Raw genomic sequence first — 19,645 nt, 5'->3', positions numbered from 1 at the left:
CTGACATCCGCAATCCTCATCCGACTTTGTTGGAATTATAAACGAAAAAAAAAATTTGCCAGTTCATTTAGGAAATAAATTACGGTAATATATCATGATAGGCCTACATCCAACTTAAACGATGCAATCGCCGCAAAATACTGCCCCGAGTGAGGTTCGAACTCACGACCTCGAGATTATGAGACTCGCGCGCTGCCTACTGCGCTATCGAGGCTTATATGCTCTTGATCCAGTTAAGTTTATAAAATTATTTGTTTTGTAGTCTGTTTTAGGAAACTACCAAACGGAACTTTCAACCTTTCAGGTTTTTCACCAACACGCCAGAGAGCTCTCCCTCACTGATTAATACCGACCCAATTATTTCCTTGTACACAAGTATGACGTAAACTCTCCTTTATAGGGTTAGTAGGCGTAAAAAAGCGATGCGGCTGTTTGCACGGGAGCCTTTAAGTAAACGCAAATGTGAAATGACCAAGTTGCCTCAATGATTATGCGCTAGCTGTTGTAGTCTTGTAGAATAAATTTATGCAAGGGTTGCGCAACTCAAATGAGCAAATAAAAAAAGAAAAGATAAAAAATAAATAAAGAGGAAAAAAGGAAATTTCAATGCGAGCTTGATAATAATAGTACAGGAAAAAAATTATAAGTAAATACGTAATAATAAGTGGCAAAAGTCATCATTTGATATTTGATTGGATATGTTTGTAACACAATTTCGTAATTTTCGTAGCCCGGTTAGCTCAGTTGGTAGAGCGCGGGACTTTTAATCCTGAGGTCAAGGGTTCAAGTCCCTTATCGGGCGGTTACATTTTATTAAATTGCAAATAAAGAAAATGCTTAAATGTGCTAATAAGATCTGAAAGAAACGAATTTTCTATTTTTTCTTATGGTTTGGCAGTTTGCAAAGAAAACATGAGAAGAAATGTAGATCGAAGATAGAGGAGTGATTTAGGACCGTCTTGCGATCAGTGAAAAGAACTTGGTTGACTTTTGCTTACAGAATCGTGTATTCTCGTAATACATCAGTGGCAAAAGTCATCATTTGATATTTGATGTGATATTGTTGTAACACAGTTTCAGAGTTTCCGTAGCCCGGTTAGCTCAGTTGGTAGAGCGCGGGACTTTTAATCCTGAGGTCAAGGGTTCAAGTCCCTTATCGGGCGGTTACATTTTGTTAAATTGCAATTCAAGAAAATGCTTAAATGTGCTATTAAGTTCTGAAAGAAACGAAATTGCTATTTTTCTTATAGTTTGCAAAGAAAACATATGAGAAGAAATGTTGATCGAATAAGGTAGAGTGATTTAGGAGCATCTAGTGATCAGTGAAAAGAACTTGCAAACTCTTGCTTGCAGAATCGTGTATTCTCATGACTTTACATCGAAAATAAATTTGAGTAGCGATTGAAATTATACGTACAAAAAGATAATGGAATTTCACTGGGAATCGGGATTGGGAACTATGCGGGAGGAAGATGTATACTTTCTTTTTTTATTGTGCTTCTTTGATGAGATGTTAAAGTCTAATCGGGGAGTCTTATATTTTCCGACGATTGCAATTGCTGGAAGGTTGGTGCTGACGGTGATATGTATATGGGGACTGGCGTCTCTTCCGCCCGTCTGGTCGACGTGTCGCTGGACGAGAACAGATTGCGCATCTTGCGCTGGGCTTCTCTCTTTCTGCGCTTGGCTTCGACTGGGCAGCAACAGCGGATGAGGACGATGATGAGGATGATGACAACCAGGGCGATGAAAGTGCCGATGATGGCCCACAGTCCAGCCGTGGATAATCCGCCGGTCGGAGGTACCGGAGTCGGGCCGGCCAACGAGACGACGTTGGAAACTTCGCCGTAATTGACCGAAGAGTCCCGGCCCTGCACCCGATACTTGACGTACTCGCCCTCGTTGACGGAAGGCACCTGGACCGTCATATTCACTGTTCCGTCCACTATGGCAAGAGATGGATAGTCCGTCGTTACGGTTTCTCGCGTATCGATGGATCGTTCCAGCCGGTAATGAGTAACTGGATAGAAAATATCAATCGGATATAATTATTTGGGAAAATTAATAAGGAGAGAAATTTAAGCACGGACCGAAATCGCTCGTTCCGTAATTGTCTTTGGAGGCGGTCCAGCCGAGGACGGCCGTCCTGCTGGACGAATCGTAGGAGAGGATGGTCAGATCGGTGATGCGCTGCGGTGGAATCAGGTCGAATGTATTGGTTGGCACAGACGTCAATTGAAAGCTCGGCCCGTATTCGAAACGGTTGAATTGGATGGCGGTCGGAACAGGATTCGACATGGGGATAACGCTTCCGGTCGTCGGTTGCCGGCTGTTTACTCCTACAAGAAAGAAACAAACATTTGAAATTAAGTTTTCAGTTTGAATAGTAATTAATTGGGTTAGGTTACCATTGTCGACCTCGGCCAAGCTGTTGACGCCGTACGCCCGGTAATAGACGGAATAGGAGAAAGACGAATTCGACGGTTTGGTCATGAAACCGGAATAGATTCCGTCACCGGACGTCACATCTAATAATAAAGGGATAAATGATTTAACAATTCAGCGCTGCTGGAACTTTTGGGGTTATACCTGAAACTCCTTCGTCCATCAAAGGGGTTTCGGCCAGCAAACTGGAAGTCGATCCACCACTGTCGCTGACGTAGACGAAGGCCGTGACATTGGCTCCGCGAATCGGCTTGTTGTTCTGCGTCAGCTGGGCGTAAAGGCCGACCGGTGCTTGAGTGAAATCTAACGGCTGGTTATCCAGGGCGCTGTTCCACGTTCGCAGCTGGATTTGAGACGAATTGGTAGATTCAGCCCAGATATCCAGTCGTTTATCCGGCAGGCTGGAAGTGGACTTAACAAAAATGATTTCAAAACGCCACAGACCCTGCGAAGAAAATAAAAATTAAATGAATAAAAAATTACATGTTTTCACTGCGAATTTCAGAGTTTTCGAAATTCAAATTCGAATTTACCCGAGGAAGTGGTTCAAGCGCAGATTCCAAGGTAAATGTATAGAAATCATCGAAAGAAATTGCTACGTCCATTGTGTCGTTTCTCAGTCCGTTAGATTGGATGAGAGTGAACGATCTGACGTAGACGGCAGCGTTATCGGCGTCGAGGGAGTAGAGCGAAACCAGCAACCTGGACGCTGGACTGTCCAGGTAAAAAGTTCCCGTCTTGTTCAAGTCGGAGGACGAATCGTGAACGACAGACTGCTCAAAAATCTAATCAAATCAAAATATAAAAATGAGTTTATCGATTGATAAGAGAATTAAAATTTGATTTGATATTACTTTAGCTCGGTGAGTTCTCGTTTTCCCGTAAATGGACTGAAGGATATTGACCGCCCATGAGTAGGCGCTCTGTACGCGGTTGTTGATGACATTCGGCACGAAATTCGAACTGCCGTAACGGGTCAGTTGGGCGATGTCCACCTTGGTCGTCGACACTCCGAAATGAACGAGATGGGCGTTGACTTTGTTATCTTCGTACGACTTGACCCAAGTGCTCAGACTTGAAAATGTCTGAACGGCCGTTAAAATGATGACGTCCTGCCCGCTATAGGCTCTCTGTTAAAAATAGAATGAATTATTTACCAACCCATTACAAATTGACAGTTGACATCTATACCGATTGAGCTCTTGAGAGAGCATCGCCAAATTTATCGGAACTGCTACCGACGTATTCCAAAGATGCTATTTTGACCAACAACTCGTTTTTGATGAACCTGTCGAGCACCATTGGCGGTTGTAACTCGGTGACACTGTACCCATTGTACACGTCGACGGATAACCAAATGGGATCCAAAAAGAAACTGATGAATTGCATCAGAGACGATCTGGCCGTCTCAAACTAACGCAAACGGACAGAATTAAGTTCATTCGCTAAAGTTATAATTGAAGACATCAAGTCAATTTGATTACCGATTTCGCGTCCTTGAATGACGCCATATCCAGGACGACGTGGTAGCCGCTGAACGGGTTCTGGATAACGTTGAACGTGATGTCGGCCGAAGCATTAGCCGGCGTGAATCCGGGACTGAATTTAAATCATTCAAAAAATTGTCACAAAATTCTAGATTTGATTTGACAGAGTTTAAAAAGTTGTTTTTTCTTACTTGAAATCAGAGTGCTTGTAAATCACTTCGGAGGCACTGAGACGGCCGCAGTGATAACTGAGTTTGCTGGGCACACCGTCGTCGTGATTTTCCTTGGTACAGAACTTCTCCATCTACAGGCAGACAATAGAACTTCAACTGTTTTACAGCATTCAAAATAAATGGTTTCTCCCGCTTGTAAAAATTATTACGTGATCCAAATCCGGGCGATACATCAGCGAAGACCGGATGTCCGGATTGTAGACATCAGCGATGAATTCGCAAGTGGAATCGGCAGTTGAAGTCGATTGACAATTTTCACTGCAACAAATATTGATTTCCATTTTTTAATCGCCATCCATTATAACAAATATTGCATGAATGTACCTGCTCCAGCTTCCGGAAGGCGTTTTGAGATCTGAGCAAATATTGGGGCGCATTATCTTGTCCGGACTTTCCGTTTGGTACGTCGAATAACCGGACGGGTGACGTTGGTCGTTTGGCATTCCTCCCTCGTCGAAAACGCCGTAACGATAATGAGCCCATTCTCGTGCCATTCTCATTCCTATGATTACGTAATGATCTTAGATTGTTAGCCATTTCAACACGAGGAAGTCCGGGGAGATAACTGAATTTATCACTTGTTTTTTTTTTTACCTTTGGCTAAAACGGTGTCGCTAGTGACAAATGACGATGGCACATTGATGGGGAGGCCGGACTGTTGGCACAGGCCGTACTGGAACGAGTGCGGCTGCCATCCGAAGACCGGGTGATCGGGCGTTATCCGTATGTCGGCCCGATGACTCCTGGCCCACGGCAAGTCGCTGACATTGGCCGACGTCAGCAGCGAATTGCAAAGAGGATCGGCCGCCCAGGAGTCGGGAAAGATGATGGTGACATTGCCAAAATAAGCCGGCCGTTCCAGGGCTTGAGCGAAGCTCTTGGAAGTGCTTCGAATCATTTCCTGCTCAAGTACCGCACGAGGGTTGGCAATGCTGTCGAGTTTATACTTAATACTTGGTAATTTTTACCTTGACGGTGTCGAGTCCCTCCTGACAGCTGGCAAATCCGGAGTTTTCTTCAATGGAAACGACAACGTTTTGGTAGCCATCTCTGGTCAGAGTGACGTAAGATGACGTCACATCCGATGTGGCGGGTAGGATCAAAGCCAGGGCCAGAATAACGAGTAAACCTAATCCAGTATTCCGCTCGTCCATTTTCCTCCGACAGCGAATCAGTTCAGCACTTTATGAATGGCACTTGTACTAAACAGTTATATACTACGACCGATAGTTAAAGAGATGAATTTTTAGATATGAATCAAACGTTTCAATCAATGGGGATTTAGTGGAGCGACACGAAATCCAACTGTCGTTTGAACTATTTCTAAATCAACTTAAGTGCTGGACACCACTCGGCTTATCGCCTCATCGGTATCTTTCGTTTACATTGAGGGGATGGGAACGGCGTCCATATATCTTTGCTGGAAAATTGCCTTTCAAGAAAATGTTAAAACCTCCTTTTAAAATAGTTGAACGATATCGAATTTGTTATTTTTTCTTGTAATTGATAAGAAGACATTTTATCTAGTGATCATTGAAATTAAGAACTTAATTGACTCTTGACTCTTGATTGCCGAATTATTCAAATGAATTTCAAGTCTGAAAATTTTTACATCGAAGAAAAAAGTATTCGGGTAACGATTGAAATTATTCCTTTACAAAAAGAGAATGGTATTTCACTGGGAATTGGAATGATGGGCAGAATAGTTTACAGGAGTCCGCGAGCTCTTAAGTCTGCGAGCATCTTGACGACGTGTTCGGGCATCGGGGGAGGAGTTGGCAGGTGATCGCCAGCGGCCTGGAATCCGTTTTCATCGGCGGTCCAGTTGATGGAGAGGACAACACCGTCCGGAGAAGTGTAAGAGTAAGAGCCCCTGGAAACGGTGCCGATATCCTCGGGTTTAGGTCCAACTTTCTTTTGGTTTCCGCTCTCCTGGACTCTGGTGCCATCAGCAGACTCGAAACTATAAAATTTTGAATTCATTATTGGATAATTTCAGATAGGTGTGATGTACAGTAGTTGGTGATAAACATGAAATTATACTCGAAAGAGTAGCTGCCATCGGCGTTCATTTCGCTGTTGGATGAGATAATGGCAATGGGTTCTCCCTCCGGAGTTTTGATTCCTGGACGCTGGGCTTGGGGTGAAGCTTGAGGACGGCGTGGGGCAGTCAAAGTGCTCTGGGGGCGACGCTGGGGTGCGGCCAAAGCCACGGCCAAAAAGGCGAATAGAATAATCTATGGAATGAAAAGTGTAGAATAAAGCTGACTGTCAAATTTTGAACCGATGCGAAATATTTCTTTATTTAGTTAAATCAACTTACGAATTTCATTTTTGATGAGGATTGAAGTTGTCTTGGAGAGGAGACAGGAGATTGTGATACCATTGGCTCATCTTCCTTGGTCTTTTTATACCGCGCGCCTGTCGATTGCAGAGAAGGGGATTGTTCGTGATCTTCAGGATCACGACTAAAGATCGAGTCATCTTCTCATCCCCATGGAGGTCAGCTAACACACCCCGTGACTCTGTTCCGTATATTACAGACGCGAGTGAAAGTACTACTTAAAAAAAAAAAACGGGTTTACTTGTACACACGTTATGGGAATCACATGCACATTCCCATCAAGTGTCTTGCGCGCACAAGGCGGATGAGCGGTTTTGAGAACTCAGTTCCTGATTCTCGGAATCTTTATAGTTTTGTTTTGATTTGATTACACGCTTAAACTATATACGGGAGGATGCAATCGCTTGACTTTCTCTTTTGACTGTGCGCATCCTTGAGTTTTTTTAAGGTCTCATTTTGTTCCAGGACATAGCAGGAATAGATATTATAACTTGATGTGAAAATGTCATCAAAGCGCTTCCTTTTTCGGTGAAACAGCTGGAAAACAAGCGCTGGCTTTGTATGAGAACTTGCCATAGTCAATATAGCTGATTCTTTCTTATGACTATAAAGAAGCTCGTCGTTGAAAGTGAAAGGAAATTCACGAGGGCAAGTTTTTTTTTGGAAATTGATGCGAATCACCTGGTGGTCAGGAAATATTCCTGGGAACAGCATCATAGTCATTTGAAGTTGAGATATTGAAAAATATTCACACCCAACCCCAATTTCAAAGTGAAGGGTTTAATGACGACATTTTATACCGGTACTGCATGCAGGTTACACTATACCATCTTCGGAGTGTGTGGTGTAGGAAGCGATTTCTGCATAAGGGCTTTGCGCTTGCTTTAGATTTCACTCTCTCTCCTTCTATATGTTCTATAGACGTGAAACTATCCTTAGTTACACAACTCGCAAACTGCTCGCAAACGTCTAAAAAAGAAATTTATAAGATCTGTGAATTAAATTGTTTAATAATTGATCATTACGAAACGCAACAAGGTGAAACTGTATATTACGTAATGGCCAGCTTGTTGCCATTCCGGTTTCAGCTAAGACTTTTCAGGTGAATTTACCCGTGAATTTCCTGTCAGGCATAAATGGCGGTAAATTCATGGCTTCGAATTAAAGTTGCCGATCAGCAAATAGTGGAAGAGAAAATAATAAATAAATGGCGTAAATAGAAATGACTATACTGATAGAATATATAATGGCCATCATTAAATTCTATACCGAACCGATTGGCGTTCATTTAGCGTGAAAACCAGCAGCAATATGGTCGTGAAATAGTTGAGAAACAGGTTTGGCAGCGTATCCGATATGGCATCACCGTGAACGAAAGGAAAAGGCAGAAAGTGAAAGAGAATGCATGCAGCTGTGTCCTATTAATATATACACTGCACATAAGGCCAATGCCACTAAAAATGCCAATAACTTCGAGAGATCCGGTCAGCACTGACAATCGAAAGTAAAGAAAATTAGCGATTTAATGGACTATTATTCCAGTAAAAGGAGAATCCCCCTGTATGCCTATAAATAAATGCGCAGAGAACAAATACTTAAAATGCTTAAAATAGAATTTAGTCAGCCCAGTAAACACATTTGAAAGGCATACTTTTTTGTCAACTCAATTGGGGGAATTAATTCGTTTTCAATTAATTCGCTTGGGGAACAGTTGGGGAATGACAGCATAAATACGAGAATATAACTGGCCTATATAGGACACAATTGCGTGAAAATCTAACCTGATTTTATTATTTCGATAGTTTGGAATGACAAATCAATTCAAGGGGAAATTGTGCCCTACTTTATTATTATTGGTGAATTAATCAGTTTACAACAAATTTTCTGTCATTCTAGAAAAAGTTTCTGTACTACAACCTGCCAAACGAGAACGGGTTTCTTTTCCTGTCATTACATTTGCTCTGTTACTTCAGGTTACGAAAAATCCCCGCCATCCTTAATAAGAGATTATAAATTTTAATTCTCAATGTTATCTATACTGCAAACAAAAATCGAGGAATTTTTGTGTTATCAGTCATACGTAACAGAATCTCCCGAGATCAAGACAGAATCCAACTTTGACGATGCATTGGTCTTAAAATACTGCCCCGAGTGAGGTTCGAACTCACGACCTCGAGATTATGAGACTCGCGCGCTGCCTACTGCGCTATCGAGGCTTATTCATCCCTTATCCAGCAAACACAAATATCTATTTGTTTTCTGGTTCAGGAAATTAGCCAACGAACTTAGTATAATAGTTTCTCCTTTTAAATTTTTATCAAAGAAAGCCTCGTTTAAACCTCACCTGCTAATAAAACAAGTTTAAAAAAAAAGAAACGTCATAACACGATAATTTCAACTTGGAAAAATAAGTTTACGAAGAAATAGGAAAAAGACAACTTCCAAAAATAACCAGTCATCCATTTTCATCGTTTTATTTCAGACTCCACTTACATAAAAGATGTTCAAAATAACTGAATCAATCGGCGAGAAAGAGAAGAATCGAGAATGTGTGTATCGGCCCGTGGTGGCAAAGCATCAATCAATCGTTATAATCAGCTCATAAAGAAGATTAGACAATCACAAAAGCAACTCCCACACTACTTCTTACAGTGACCCCTAAAGGCCTTGGCCATCTCCAAGAAACCCTTCTTCTTCGACTTGTTTTTAACGTTGACGACTTCGTAAAAGTGAGTGCCGATCTTCTTCTTTTTCTGATCGCGATCGATCTTCCTCCTCTCTCTCGAAGTCAGCTTCCAGCGCGGGTTTTCCGGTCGGTCATCCTCGTCACCACCGCCTCCTTTCTTCGTCGATCGCGACGTGGGCGTCACGGAAAAGGCCCCGCTCTTGGTGATGGTTCTCGCTTTGAGTTTCAGGGTCTTGGCTTGTTTCTTCTTGGCCGCCGCATCCACGTCGCTATCATCCTCTTCTTCTTCGTCCATCTCGTCCTCGTAATCGTCTTCCTCGTCGTCCAGACCTTCGTTGTCTTCCCCTTTGGACACATCAGCCAATTTGGACTCTTCCGTCGCTTTGTCGGTGGCCACATTCTCCTCTGCGTCTTCATCGTCTTCCGCTTCGTCGGCCGAAGGGTCGTCCATAAAGTCCGGCTGGGCCTCCAGAGGCTGGACGTCGTCACCTTCGTATTTCAAATCCACCCGAATTTTACTGAAATCCTGGGCCAATCTGGGCTCGAATTTCTTCTTGCCCTTTTCGGTCTCCTCTCCCGTCTCTTCAACAGCGGCGGCTGTAGCATCTACTTCGGTTTTCTCCTCCACTTTGGCCGCATCCGGATTGACAGGGGCGACGAAGAAAGGCAATTTGCCTCGCTGCCAATCGTTTAAGACCATTCGGGCCACAGCGTTGTTGTCCGGTTCTCCACCTTTGAGCAGCCTGCCCGTTCTGCGGGCCATTTGGTCGAGAAAGTCGGTGGCATCTTTCCAGTCGTTCAACCTGTAGACGCGGCTCAAATACTCTTTCTTCACCCGTTCCAGCACTGCCGGGATAAAGTCTTCGGGCGTTTTCAGCTTTTCTACTTGAACGACACCCTGAAAGAATAGAGCGATCGTATTAGAATTTGCAATCAGGTAAATCAAATTGCGATCAGTTTACCTTCAACACTTTTTCCTCGTCCGTCTCTCCGGTGGGAAATACAACTCCTGGGCAGTCGATGAGGAAGATTCGACGCATTAACGTGATGTACTGCCAGACTTTGGTCTCACCGGCGATGGGCGCCACCTTGCAGACTTTCTTGCTGCGCAGGGTATTGATGACGGACGATTTTCCAACATTCGGGTAGCCGATGAAACCCACGCTGATTTGCTTCTTGTCGCTGTGCAGCTTGCCGAATTGGCGCAGCAAATTGATCAACGAACCTTTACCAAAGGGATGGGTCATCGAAGAACGGAAGGCCATGGTGGGGTACTCGGAGCTGAGCGTCTTGACCCAACGTTGGGTAATCCAAGTTGGAACCAAATCCACCTAGAAAGAAGCATGGAATTAGGCCAGGGGTCTAAATTATCCTGTGAATGACAATAATTACCTTGTTGAGCACGAAAAACAATTGTTTGTGGCTTTTCTCTTTGCGGATATAAGCCTCGACTTGCTTGCAGCGAGTTCCCAAAGGATCACGAGCGTCCAAAACCTTTACAAATTAAACATTTAGAACAATTTAACTCAAATCAATGATTTGGTATCATTCAATACCTGGATAATGACGTCCGAGCAGTCAATCACTTTGTACAATTCTCCCCAGATTCGTTTGCTGAGGCCAGCCTTCATGATCCACTCTCGAGTCAGTTCGCGATCGTCTGGCAGATCACGAACCAAAGCTCCGTCCTTTTCGATTTCGTAACCGTCACCGAATTTTTGGGCTGAGGAAACGTAGCTGTCCAAGTCACCGGTGGCAAGGCTCGGCCGCTTTCGCTGCTTCTTGGGGCCAAAAGTGTTTTCAAAGCTTTCAGTTTCCAGCAAGTGAACTCTTGCAAATTTAGAGGATTCCTTCAGCAGAGTGATGGGCAGCTTTGTCTGACGCATTACTACTTGATAGGGATCCTTGATGGCCTGTCCAAGTTCTTCTTGGAATTTCTGGAGTGCTGATTGGCCAACCTAAATATAGTCACGTAGATTAAGATATTTGATCACTATCAAAGAAATGGTGAAGTAGTAATTACGATCACATACCACTCTGACATTTCCAAACCAGCGGCGGTTAGGTTCCACACGTGCAACAGTACCAGATGCAAATTTGGATTGAAAAGGTGCTGGGCGGATGACTTTGCCTGATTCATCACGCTTGGCCTTAAAGTTACGGTACATCTGCAATCGTTTGATTGTGGCCTTATCTCTTGCCTTGCTGACTCCCCTCAGACCAGAAATTTTTCGATCTGGGTTCATACTGCATCAGAAGACTTTATTAGCAAACATTCAGTGTATGAGTGACAAACAACAAACCTGTGTCCGGATCGGTTGAATCCATCTTTTCGTCCGGCCTTTTTGACCGGATCGGTCTTACGGACAGTCCTAGCCATTTTGAGGAAGTGCGATGCTTAAACCTGAACATTTTTAACATTTGAAAACATTGTTATTCAAAACACGAAAATACTAAAAATAAATATACGACCTACCTTTCAGAATCAGTAGCTTCGATATCTGTAACGGAAACAGATCAAATGCAAACTACTTTTATAAAAAAAAACAAAATTTGTCATAAACTTTAAAGCGTACAACTTTTCGTACTTCTTCTCACACGTGTTGTCGTGAAAAGTCTGTCAAGAAAGCGTCTGCTATTTGAGCTGACATCTAGGAACAAATCTAAAGTTAAAATGTGCTACCATCTAGCGGTAAAATATCACATAGTTTTTCAAAAAACACAATTTTATCATTCCATGTCGCCTATCGACGTAAAATGCCCAGTGGCAGAATCGCAGAATGATTAAAGAAAAAACCTGTTTGACTAGCTCAGCCTATCCCTTTGGTAACAGCTTGTTACTTATCGGAACACAAATCACATCCTCTTCTTTCTTTTTTAACACTGCGTGTCATTGACCGACCAACCAACACACACAAAAAAACCACTTTGAATCCTCTCCATCCCTTTAAGGATTATATAGGCGGGTTCGATAATATTTTTCTCTTTCTGTCTTAAAAAAAAAAATCAACCAATATAGTACTATAGATGCACTTGTATACGAACGCACAAAGTTATAAAAGAAATTTAAAAATTTACGAGTCGTGAAGTTACATGAAATGTGTATACAACATCATTTACGAGGAAACGTGCGTACAAGACACAAGAAATATTAAAAAAAAAAACACACGCACACAAACTTGTCTTTTTGAAATTTTTCTATCTTTCATATTTCCTTTTTCTTTTTGTTGTCTGCTTTTCGATATGATGTGCTAAAAATGTAAATGAAGTTCTCTCGCCCGTCGGCGGCTTCTTTCTCTGCCAGGAGAATACATGCAGTATAAAAGACGTGGTAATAATTTCATGCGACATCTCAATGACATTTCGGCAATTTTTCCCACCAAACAAAAAAATTCAAACAGTTTCCGAATTGGTTTTAAAAAACAAACAAAAATCGATACCAAAAAATCGCGCACAAATATTTTAAAAAAGAAAAAAATCCCATTCTGTTCTACATCTAAACAAATGAAAGAGAGAACAACGCATATGTACACTGGGTTCAAATTTTGTGATTTTTTCCCTGGCCAATTTAATTAATTGTTTAAAAATGGCGGAAATGTCTATATTGCGCATTTTAATCGTTCATTTCAAGTCCTGCTGGCCAGCTGCTGCTGGTGATCGCCATCTTCTTTGTGGTTGGCATTGTTGGTCGTCGTGTTGGTGGTGGCTCGGATGACTTTGACCTTTTCGGCGTGAGCCGTGTAGTGGAGCATGTCGGTGAGGAAAGTGCGGCCGGAAGAGCGGGACGTTTGAGTCTGCGAGGTGAGCCGGGCCGAGCGCGAAGATCCGCAGAGGAGCTGGCGGTAGGCCGACCGGTACTGCCGGTTGGAAAACGCGTAGATGAACGGGTTGATGACACTGGACGCCCAGGCCAGGATGGAGGCCATCACGTGAATGACTGGCACTTTTGTCTTTTTCTATGGAATTAAGAAATTAAAAATGTAATCAAATCCCGATCACACATGATGATTCTTTGGTTCACACGAACCTCGTCGTCGGCCACGTTGACCACCATGAGCGGCAGGAAGCAGAGGAGGAAGCAGCAAAAGATTATGAGCATCATGCGGGTGAGTCGCAGGTCATCCCGTCTCTGGTGCTTCTCCGACGTGCTCTTCTTGCCCGGCTTTTTATTCACCGATTTCATCACCGGAACATTGGCCTGATGCTCTTCCGCTCTGTTGTTGCCACCACTCGTTCCGGGGCTGAAATTCAAATGAAACACATTTTTAAATTTCCCGCCAAAATTTAAAAACTGGGCAATTTATTGATTTACCTGTGGGCCATGACGTTGCGTCTGGACTGTTTGACTTTGACGAAGATGCACGTGTAGGAGACGATGATGGTCAGACAGGGGATGAGAAAGCCGAAAGCGAAGAAGAACTTTTTCGGCGACTTGCCGTTCTCCCCCGGAAGAATGGTGCAGGAGAAAGTGGCGGGATTGAGGCCCAGGTCGCCCCAGATGCCCAGCAGCGGTGGCGTCATCATCAGGAAGCTGAAGAGCCACGAGCCAAGGATCATCAAGACGATATACGGGCGCCGGTAGATCTTGTCGTACCAAGACGGCGAAGCTATCAGAATATACCTGGGAATTTCAAATAAAATCAAAATTAAATCCTCTGGGATCAGAAATAGACCAGCCGGCTGCTGCTGCTGGACAATGAGGTGCCTATACCGATTGATGGTGATGAGGACCATGCTGAAGAGAGAGGCGGCCACATTTCCGTAGAAGAAGAAGGGAAAGAGACGGCAGAGCGTGTCGCCCAGGATCCACGACTCGTAGATGTAGCGCGAGGCCGTCAGCGGCAGGTTGAAGGCGCAGAAGAGGAGGTCGGAGCCGGCCAGACTCAGGACGAACGCCGTCGTGGCGTGCGACCGCAATTTACGGCTACGCACCAACGCCGCCACCGTTAGCGAATTACCTAAGTAAAAAGGAAATTCAAAATTTTTCAAAATTGGCGGGCTATTATTTTCGGACTATTTTGGACTGGGCGAAATGAGGAAGTCGGGAAAAATTCAATTTCTATTTGATTCGATATGTCGAGTAAAACCACTTCCACATCCGCAGCGGATGGAAACGGCTCTTTGATTGGTTGCTGCCCCACGGGCGAGAAAATCATCAATCACGACCAAGTCGATGAATAATATAACAAATCACCAAATTCCATTTCTTTATAGCGGACGTTATTATATGTTATACAAGTTTGATGGGTCAAACCGCGCCCACAATACATAGCTACTCAGGGGGTGGTGGAAAAGGTTTTTTAAAAATACATTTTCTTCTCTAATTTTATTTCCGTTAAACGTGTCGGGGGGTTGTAAATGTAAATCGACTTCTCGTCTCTCGACTAGACAACACACACAAAACTGGGGTGCCGCCCATTTCGAACTATTGCGCGAGAAAATGATCAATCCGGAAAAAATAAAAATAGAAAAATGATGGATGAACGCCTGGGGCTAATTTATATTTTAAAAAATAATAAAATAAAATATCGAATTCATATCGAAGATTTTTTTTTTTTTTTCGGCTCGTCATTCCCGTCACGATCGGGAAGGCCAAAAAATAGAAAATAAAATTACAAAATAAAATCCGCATCTTATATAAAATTACCCTTAGGTCTTTCTTGGTTTTATTTTAAATAATTTTAATGGGAGGTGATTAAAAGAAAATGGATTTATTATTTTTTAAAATTTACCTCCGATGCCGATGAAGACGAAAAGGATGGCGCAGGCGGCCGCAAAGTAGGAAGCTTCACGCGGGTAGCGGATTGGATGATGAGCGGATGTGACGCTCTCGTTATAGACATCCGCCGTAGTAATTAACGAGTCGTTATTGTTCATGTTATTCCATTGGCTGGCGGCCGCCGAACTCATCTCCTCCATAATGACGCCGCCGTGTGTAAATCAAATCTTCCGGTTTTTATAATTTCAACCCAAAAATTTGGTCGGGAAAACTTAGAACTAAAATATGTCGATTTACTTGTAGAGACGATAACCGATTATAAAACAGTAACTGAAACCCCCCTGCTCAAAACAACAACAACAACTATCACACAAAGTCAAACACACACACACACACACACACGGTTGTTGTTGGCTGCTCAGATGTTGGAATATAGCTTGCGGGCAACACTTTTATTTTGAAAATATAATACGGAGAGGGACTAAATACTCTGCTGCTGTGGTCTCGACGGTGGTTGGACCAAGACTGCGACTCAAGCCCCACCGCACTAACAGGCTTATATCTATTCCGACCCCTTCCGGAGGGCTTTTCTTTTAAAAGAATTTGGATTTTTATTTTATTTTTATTTTTTCTCACACACACACACACACGAGCGCAGAGGGCTTGTATATTTGTATGTTTCCACTCTTTCTATACAATATATTTTTATTTTTTAAAAAAAGGTTTAGTCGCGGCGACTTTTTCCTCCCCTTATTTTATTTTTATACTCAATTCTATATTCTCTCTAGAGGCGTCCAGACTTTCCGTCCTCTTTTAAATTTCCTTTTTTTTTAAATAAAAAAAAAGTTTGATCTTGAACCACTCCAAAAGAGCTTAATTGAAACTGTTGCGCATGACTGTACACACTTAAAACTGGCTTTTTTTTAACTTTTTGATTCCAAAATTAATTTAAAGTTAAAAATAAAATTTTTAGACACACAGAAAAATTCATTTGGTATATCTACCGGGTGTAAAAAGTTTTAAAATTAAATTTAAAAAAAAATGGTAACTCGATGCGCGGATTCAATTTGTGTGGGAACATTTCCCCGTTTCTCCGCAGTGCATAGCCGCAAACAACAACCGAAAAAGGCCCCTTTTGTATTGTTTAGCTCATTTTTTTCCAAAAACAAAAACCTCATGTTCTTCTTTTGTTCTCATCCGGTCGTCCTACTCACTCCTTTTTGACTTTGTTTCGTGTGTGTCGCTATATAGGACATGTTCAAAATTATTCCATGAGAACGGAAAAAAAAAAGAAAATGTCAGGTATATCCTGACACATGTGGAAATGATCGAATTAGATATCGATCGCTGTCATCTTTTTTGGTTAGTATAGTAGGTTCACACGTTTATACAGTCGTATTTTAAAACATATATGCGCATAGGTTATATTATAATAGACACTTTTGACAAATCGTCTGGCGACATGGACATTTTCTATGTCGTCATTATTCACAAAATGTGATACCCTTAGATTGTGTTGGGCGAGCTATTGTGTCATTCCAGACGATTTTATACAATTGTTCCCAAGTTTCTTTTTGTTATATACTAAGAGTTTATCCGCGTGACACTCATCTACCGTTAAATTCGACTCTCATTCACCGCTCCAAGTGTCTGGAAATTTTTTTTTAAAAACCTTTTATAATTTATTTTTTCAAAAAGCCCGCCGCGCGTTGGAAAAATCAGCGGTTTGACTCTATAAAAACTAAAAATAATTCAATTGAATTTTTTCTTTTAAATCTTTCAACGAAAAAATAAAAATATAAACGCGCATGAACCCTTCCTCCGCATTTGTATAATTTGTTCTATATTTCCTAATCAGTAATAAGATGTTACATGTCAGAAATTGTATTAAAAATTAATTAGAAGAATTGTAGTAATGATAGTAGAGAACTGGTGGTTTAGTCGGATAAAGGATCTACCTTTAGAGCCAAGCTCCGGAGAGGTTCCGAGTTCGATCACACCTACGGACCAAAGTTATTGATACTACCTCTTGAGCACCAGGTGGATCCCACGCCATTGATGATGACGTGCTGACCTACTATACGGGTTAAGATTTCGGCCTTCATTCAATGAAGGACCGTTGGGGGAGTCAGATGAATAATCGACGCTTCGGTAGAGATAAATAAGTTCCACTAGGTGGCGTAACACCAGCTTCTCAGTCCACAAGTGGACGTTGGGTGATTATATATTGGTTAAATCCTATGGATGTGTTCCGAATTTCACTTTTGTCACTAATAACATGTCACAATTGGCACATGTCAGAAATTGTATCATTAATCCAAGAATTGTATTAAAAATAGAATAGAACTGGTGGGTTAGTCGGATAAAGGATTGATCTGTTGAGCTGCTCCGGAGAGGTTCCGAGTTCGATCCCATCTAGGGGATTACATCAAATATTGAGACTACCTCATGACACCATACAGAGTTTCGCCACGCCACCGAATGATGACGTGATGAACATCAAGATTGATCAAGATTCCTCGGGTCTAGATTCGTATGGGGTCAAGATTCCAGCCTCCGTAATATGGAGGACCGGTGGGGGAGTCGGACGATGATTAACTATCCGACGCTTCGGTAGAGATAGTTGGTTCCACTAGGTGGCGTTGGCATAATACCAGGTTCTCAATCCAGTGTACCGAATTTCAATTTTGTCCAGGTGGAATAACATAGAAAAGGCGTGAAATTGTATTTGACTTTATTTAATTTTTTATTTAGGTAATCTTCTTAATCAACAACAACAACAACTGGAACAAAAAATACCACCCACCTTGGTGGAAAACATAGAAAAATGGGTGAAGATGACGCGACAAGAAACAAACTGTTGAACATTTCCCACGGACGGACAGGACAGCAAGGCCAGCAAGCAGCAGCAGCACATGGCCATCATCTTGCCAGAGAACTATAATGCGATGCATGTGCGCAGCAGGCCAGTCTCAGCCACTTTCACTCTCGTCGACTTGATTAAGATATGCCAAACGTTTTTTTTTCTTTTTTCCTTTTTGGAAATTGCCAAGCAACTGGGCAGGGATTCGTCCTGAAATTTTTCAGCCGAAAACACAACAACAATGCGCGTAGTGTACCCCGTCATCACCATAAATCTCGACGGCCCCCTTTCGTCCGGATTGAAGAATCGGTGTCGGTGAGTTCGTGACCAAACGAGCGCAGCGTGAAACCGCTCACAAAAAAACAAAAGCGATTTGAATAATAATTTTTTCGCCAAGTACAGTTACAGTATATTCATACACTATACCCAAAACAAGGGGGAAACAGAATGTTCGTGCGAGATTTTAATATATCAGGGGAAAAACAAAAATAAACGAAATTTAAATTTTTTTAAATTACAAAAATTTGACGAAAAGCAACTGGTTGTCCGAAAGTTTTGAAGGGGTGAAAAACCAAAAGTCTGGCGCGGTATAGATTATTACGTTTAGCGCACAGCAATTAGCGGCCTGCACCGCCAGCGCATCGCGGAACACTTGAAAGGAATACAAGACACAAAGCGACGGAGGGGTGCGGCTGGAAAAGCATCTGGTTGCCATAACAACCCCCCTATAGTTGCTCTTTTACAGCTAGCGCCAACCGTTTGCGCGAGTTATAACACACAGCCGAGCGCACAAAAAGTCGCTTATATGTAATAAAATACAAACGGACATAATAACGTACGATATTCTACACGCTTTGCCGGAGTTTTTTTTTCCCCGTATATACGCGCATTAAATGGGCCTATAAATTTCCAGCTCCGAGTTTTAAAAACTTGACTCTCTCATGACGAAAAAGATTTTCTTTGTCCATCTCCGCCAGAGAGAGAGATGCTCACATAGAGAAGAAAAAAGTCTCCTGTTTCTTTTTTTTTTCAAAAACTTCTAGGCGACGTGAAACCCGATCTTTCACGCTTTCCTTTCTCTCATTTCCTTTCAAATGGCCAAGGGGAAAAAAATATAAGAAGAAGAGGGACAACAAAAAAGTTGGAATTAAAATAAATTTTCATTTTGAAATTGATAAAATGGTTATGTAACGTGCGTGTCTATCCTTTTTAAATGGCCACATTTATACCATGTTCAACTTTAAATTCTTAACAAAAAAATTATTTTTCAGCCGCCGGAATAAACATCCAGGCGGCTGTCATCTATAGACAGTCCCATATGCAAATCAAATAGATTCAAATTTTTTTTTTGGCATAATAATAGTAATACCCAGCCGATACACACACGAAAAGGAAAAGAATAAAAATTGATGAACCAAATGAACTTTTACGGCCAGCAATAGCCCTCGGGGCTGATGAAAACTCATCCGGACTATTATATATAATACAAAGTGGCATGTGGAGGGTGAAGACTTGGCGACACGATGGCAGCGCAGCACTTATATTCATCAAAGTATATTGTCGCGTCTCGTTTCTTTTTGTTTGAAAAAAAACACATCAGACGGCCAGGCTGTGTGACGCCGAAAAAAAATAAAAGCGCTCAAAGCTCAAAGATATTTAGACCTGGAAAAATGAACGTTGGGGGGGAAAGACGAGAGATGAGATGATCGTTGTTAAAATATAATGGGGCGACTGTCTTTGCTGTGTTGATGCTGAACTGATGCCCATTGCCTTTTCTTAGATTTTCTTCTTCCCTTTCGAATGTTATTGCTTCAACTCAAATTTCCCTCAAGAACTTTTTTTTTCTTTTAAAAAGCTGGAACAGCTTC

General features: G+C 42.1%; 4 protein-coding genes and 4 non-coding genes across 8 annotated transcripts; 2 read left to right on the top strand and 6 right to left on the bottom strand.

The window, feature by feature from the left end:
- Positions 1-141: 141 nt before the first annotated feature.
- On the bottom strand, positions 142-214 carry Trnam-cau. The gene has a single exon. It is a non-coding gene; the product is annotated as a tRNA-Met (tRNA).
- A 515-nt stretch (positions 215-729) lies between these two features.
- Trnak-uuu lies at positions 730-802 on the top strand. The gene has a single exon. It is a non-coding gene; the product is annotated as a tRNA-Lys (tRNA).
- Positions 803-1,090: 288 nt separating this feature from the next.
- Trnak-uuu lies at positions 1,091-1,163 on the top strand. Its single transcript has one exon. It is a non-coding gene; the product is annotated as a tRNA-Lys (tRNA).
- Positions 1,164-1,343: 180 nt separating this feature from the next.
- Positions 1,344-5,482, bottom strand: LOC124350514 (calcium-activated chloride channel regulator 4A-like). Its single transcript, XM_046801239.1, has 13 exons — positions 5,134-5,482; positions 4,760-5,066; positions 4,490-4,667; positions 4,315-4,423; positions 4,124-4,236; positions 3,930-4,044; positions 3,637-3,858; positions 3,300-3,575; positions 2,979-3,230; positions 2,590-2,890; positions 2,409-2,528; positions 2,091-2,339; positions 1,344-2,020 (listed from the first exon to the last, which is right to left on the bottom strand). The coding sequence occupies exons 1-13, from the start codon at positions 5,317-5,319 to the stop codon at positions 1,521-1,523; spliced, it is 2,928 nt and encodes a 975-aa protein (XP_046657195.1). The 5' UTR covers positions 5,320-5,482; the 3' UTR covers positions 1,344-1,520.
- A 166-nt stretch (positions 5,483-5,648) lies between these two features.
- On the bottom strand, positions 5,649-6,593 carry LOC124350517 (endocuticle structural glycoprotein SgAbd-3-like). The gene is made up of 3 exons (XM_046801242.1): positions 6,489-6,593; positions 6,209-6,402; positions 5,649-6,128 (listed from the first exon to the last, which is right to left on the bottom strand). Exons 1-3 carry the CDS (start codon positions 6,549-6,551, stop codon positions 5,873-5,875), a joined length of 513 nt encoding a protein of 170 aa, XP_046657198.1. The 5' UTR covers positions 6,552-6,593; the 3' UTR covers positions 5,649-5,872.
- Positions 6,594-8,652: 2,059 nt separating this feature from the next.
- Positions 8,653-8,725, bottom strand: Trnam-cau. The gene has a single exon. It is a non-coding gene; the product is annotated as a tRNA-Met (tRNA).
- A 242-nt stretch (positions 8,726-8,967) lies between these two features.
- Positions 8,968-11,825, bottom strand: LOC124350515 (nucleolar GTP-binding protein 2-like). The gene is made up of 7 exons (XM_046801240.1): positions 11,672-11,825; positions 11,499-11,599; positions 11,229-11,442; positions 10,752-11,153; positions 10,588-10,689; positions 10,158-10,526; positions 8,968-10,093 (listed from the first exon to the last, which is right to left on the bottom strand). Exons 2-7 carry the CDS (start codon positions 11,573-11,575, stop codon positions 9,149-9,151), a joined length of 2,109 nt encoding a protein of 702 aa, XP_046657196.1. The 5' UTR covers positions 11,576-11,599; positions 11,672-11,825; the 3' UTR covers positions 8,968-9,148.
- A 454-nt stretch (positions 11,826-12,279) lies between these two features.
- On the bottom strand, positions 12,280-15,458 carry LOC124348465 (protein trapped in endoderm-1-like). Its single transcript, XM_046798686.1, has 5 exons — positions 14,928-15,458; positions 13,907-14,153; positions 13,508-13,816; positions 13,223-13,436; positions 12,280-13,151 (listed from the first exon to the last, which is right to left on the bottom strand). The coding sequence occupies exons 1-5, from the start codon at positions 15,112-15,114 to the stop codon at positions 12,822-12,824; spliced, it is 1,287 nt and encodes a 428-aa protein (XP_046654642.1). The 5' UTR covers positions 15,115-15,458; the 3' UTR covers positions 12,280-12,821.
- Between the last annotated feature and the right edge of the window lie 4,187 nt (positions 15,459-19,645).

The sequence above is a fragment of the Daphnia pulicaria genome, chromosome 7, assembly GCF_021234035.1.
Source record: "Daphnia pulicaria isolate SC F1-1A chromosome 7, SC_F0-13Bv2, whole genome shotgun sequence".
Classification (NCBI taxonomy): domain Eukaryota; kingdom Metazoa; phylum Arthropoda; class Branchiopoda; order Diplostraca; family Daphniidae; genus Daphnia; species Daphnia pulicaria.
Note: the sequence above shows the minus strand (reverse complement) of the source record. Positions and strands in the feature narration are given on the sequence as shown.

Bases quoted from the DNA above. Each gene is read 5' to 3' on its own strand.
- LOC124350514 (XM_046801239.1), bottom strand. From the start codon at position 5,319: ATGGACGAGCGGAATACTGGATTAGGTTTACTCGTTATTCTGGCCCTG. The intron at 4,237-4,314 runs GTAATAATTTTT...GTCTGCCTGTAG, and splicing joins ATCGCCCGGATTTGGATCAC to ATGGAGAAGTTCTGTACCAA. The intron at 3,576-3,636 runs GTATAGATGTCA...TATTTTTAACAG, and splicing joins CTCTCTCAAGAGCTCAATCG to AGAGCCTATAGCGGGCAGGA.
- LOC124350517 (XM_046801242.1), bottom strand. From the start codon at position 6,551: ATGGTATCACAATCTCCTGTCTCCTCTCCAAGACAACTTCAATCCTCA. The intron at 6,403-6,488 runs GTAAGTTGATTT...TTCATTCCATAG, and splicing joins CCTCATCAAAAATGAAATTC to ATTATTCTATTCGCCTTTTT. The intron at 6,129-6,208 runs GTATAATTTCAT...AAAATTTTATAG, and splicing joins GATGGCAGCTACTCTTTCGA to TTTCGAGTCTGCTGATGGCA.
- LOC124350515 (XM_046801240.1), bottom strand. From the start codon at position 11,575: ATGGCTAGGACTGTCCGTAAGACCGATCCGGTCAAAAAGGCCGGACGA. The intron at 10,690-10,751 runs GTATTGAATGAT...TAATTTGTAAAG, and splicing joins GCTCGGACGTCATTATCCAG to GTTTTGGACGCTCGTGATCC. The intron at 10,094-10,157 runs GTAAACTGATCG...CTATTCTTTCAG, and splicing joins ACGAGGAAAAAGTGTTGAAG to GGTGTCGTTCAAGTAGAAAA.
- LOC124348465 (XM_046798686.1), bottom strand. From the start codon at position 15,114: ATGGAGGAGATGAGTTCGGCGGCCGCCAGCCAATGGAATAACATGAAC. The intron at 14,154-14,927 runs GTAAATTTTAAA...CTTTTTACTTAG, and splicing joins CGTCTTCATCGGCATCGGAG to GTAATTCGCTAACGGTGGCG. The intron at 13,817-13,906 runs GTATAGGCACCT...TGAAATTCCCAG, and splicing joins GTCCTCATCACCATCAATCG to GTATATTCTGATAGCTTCGC.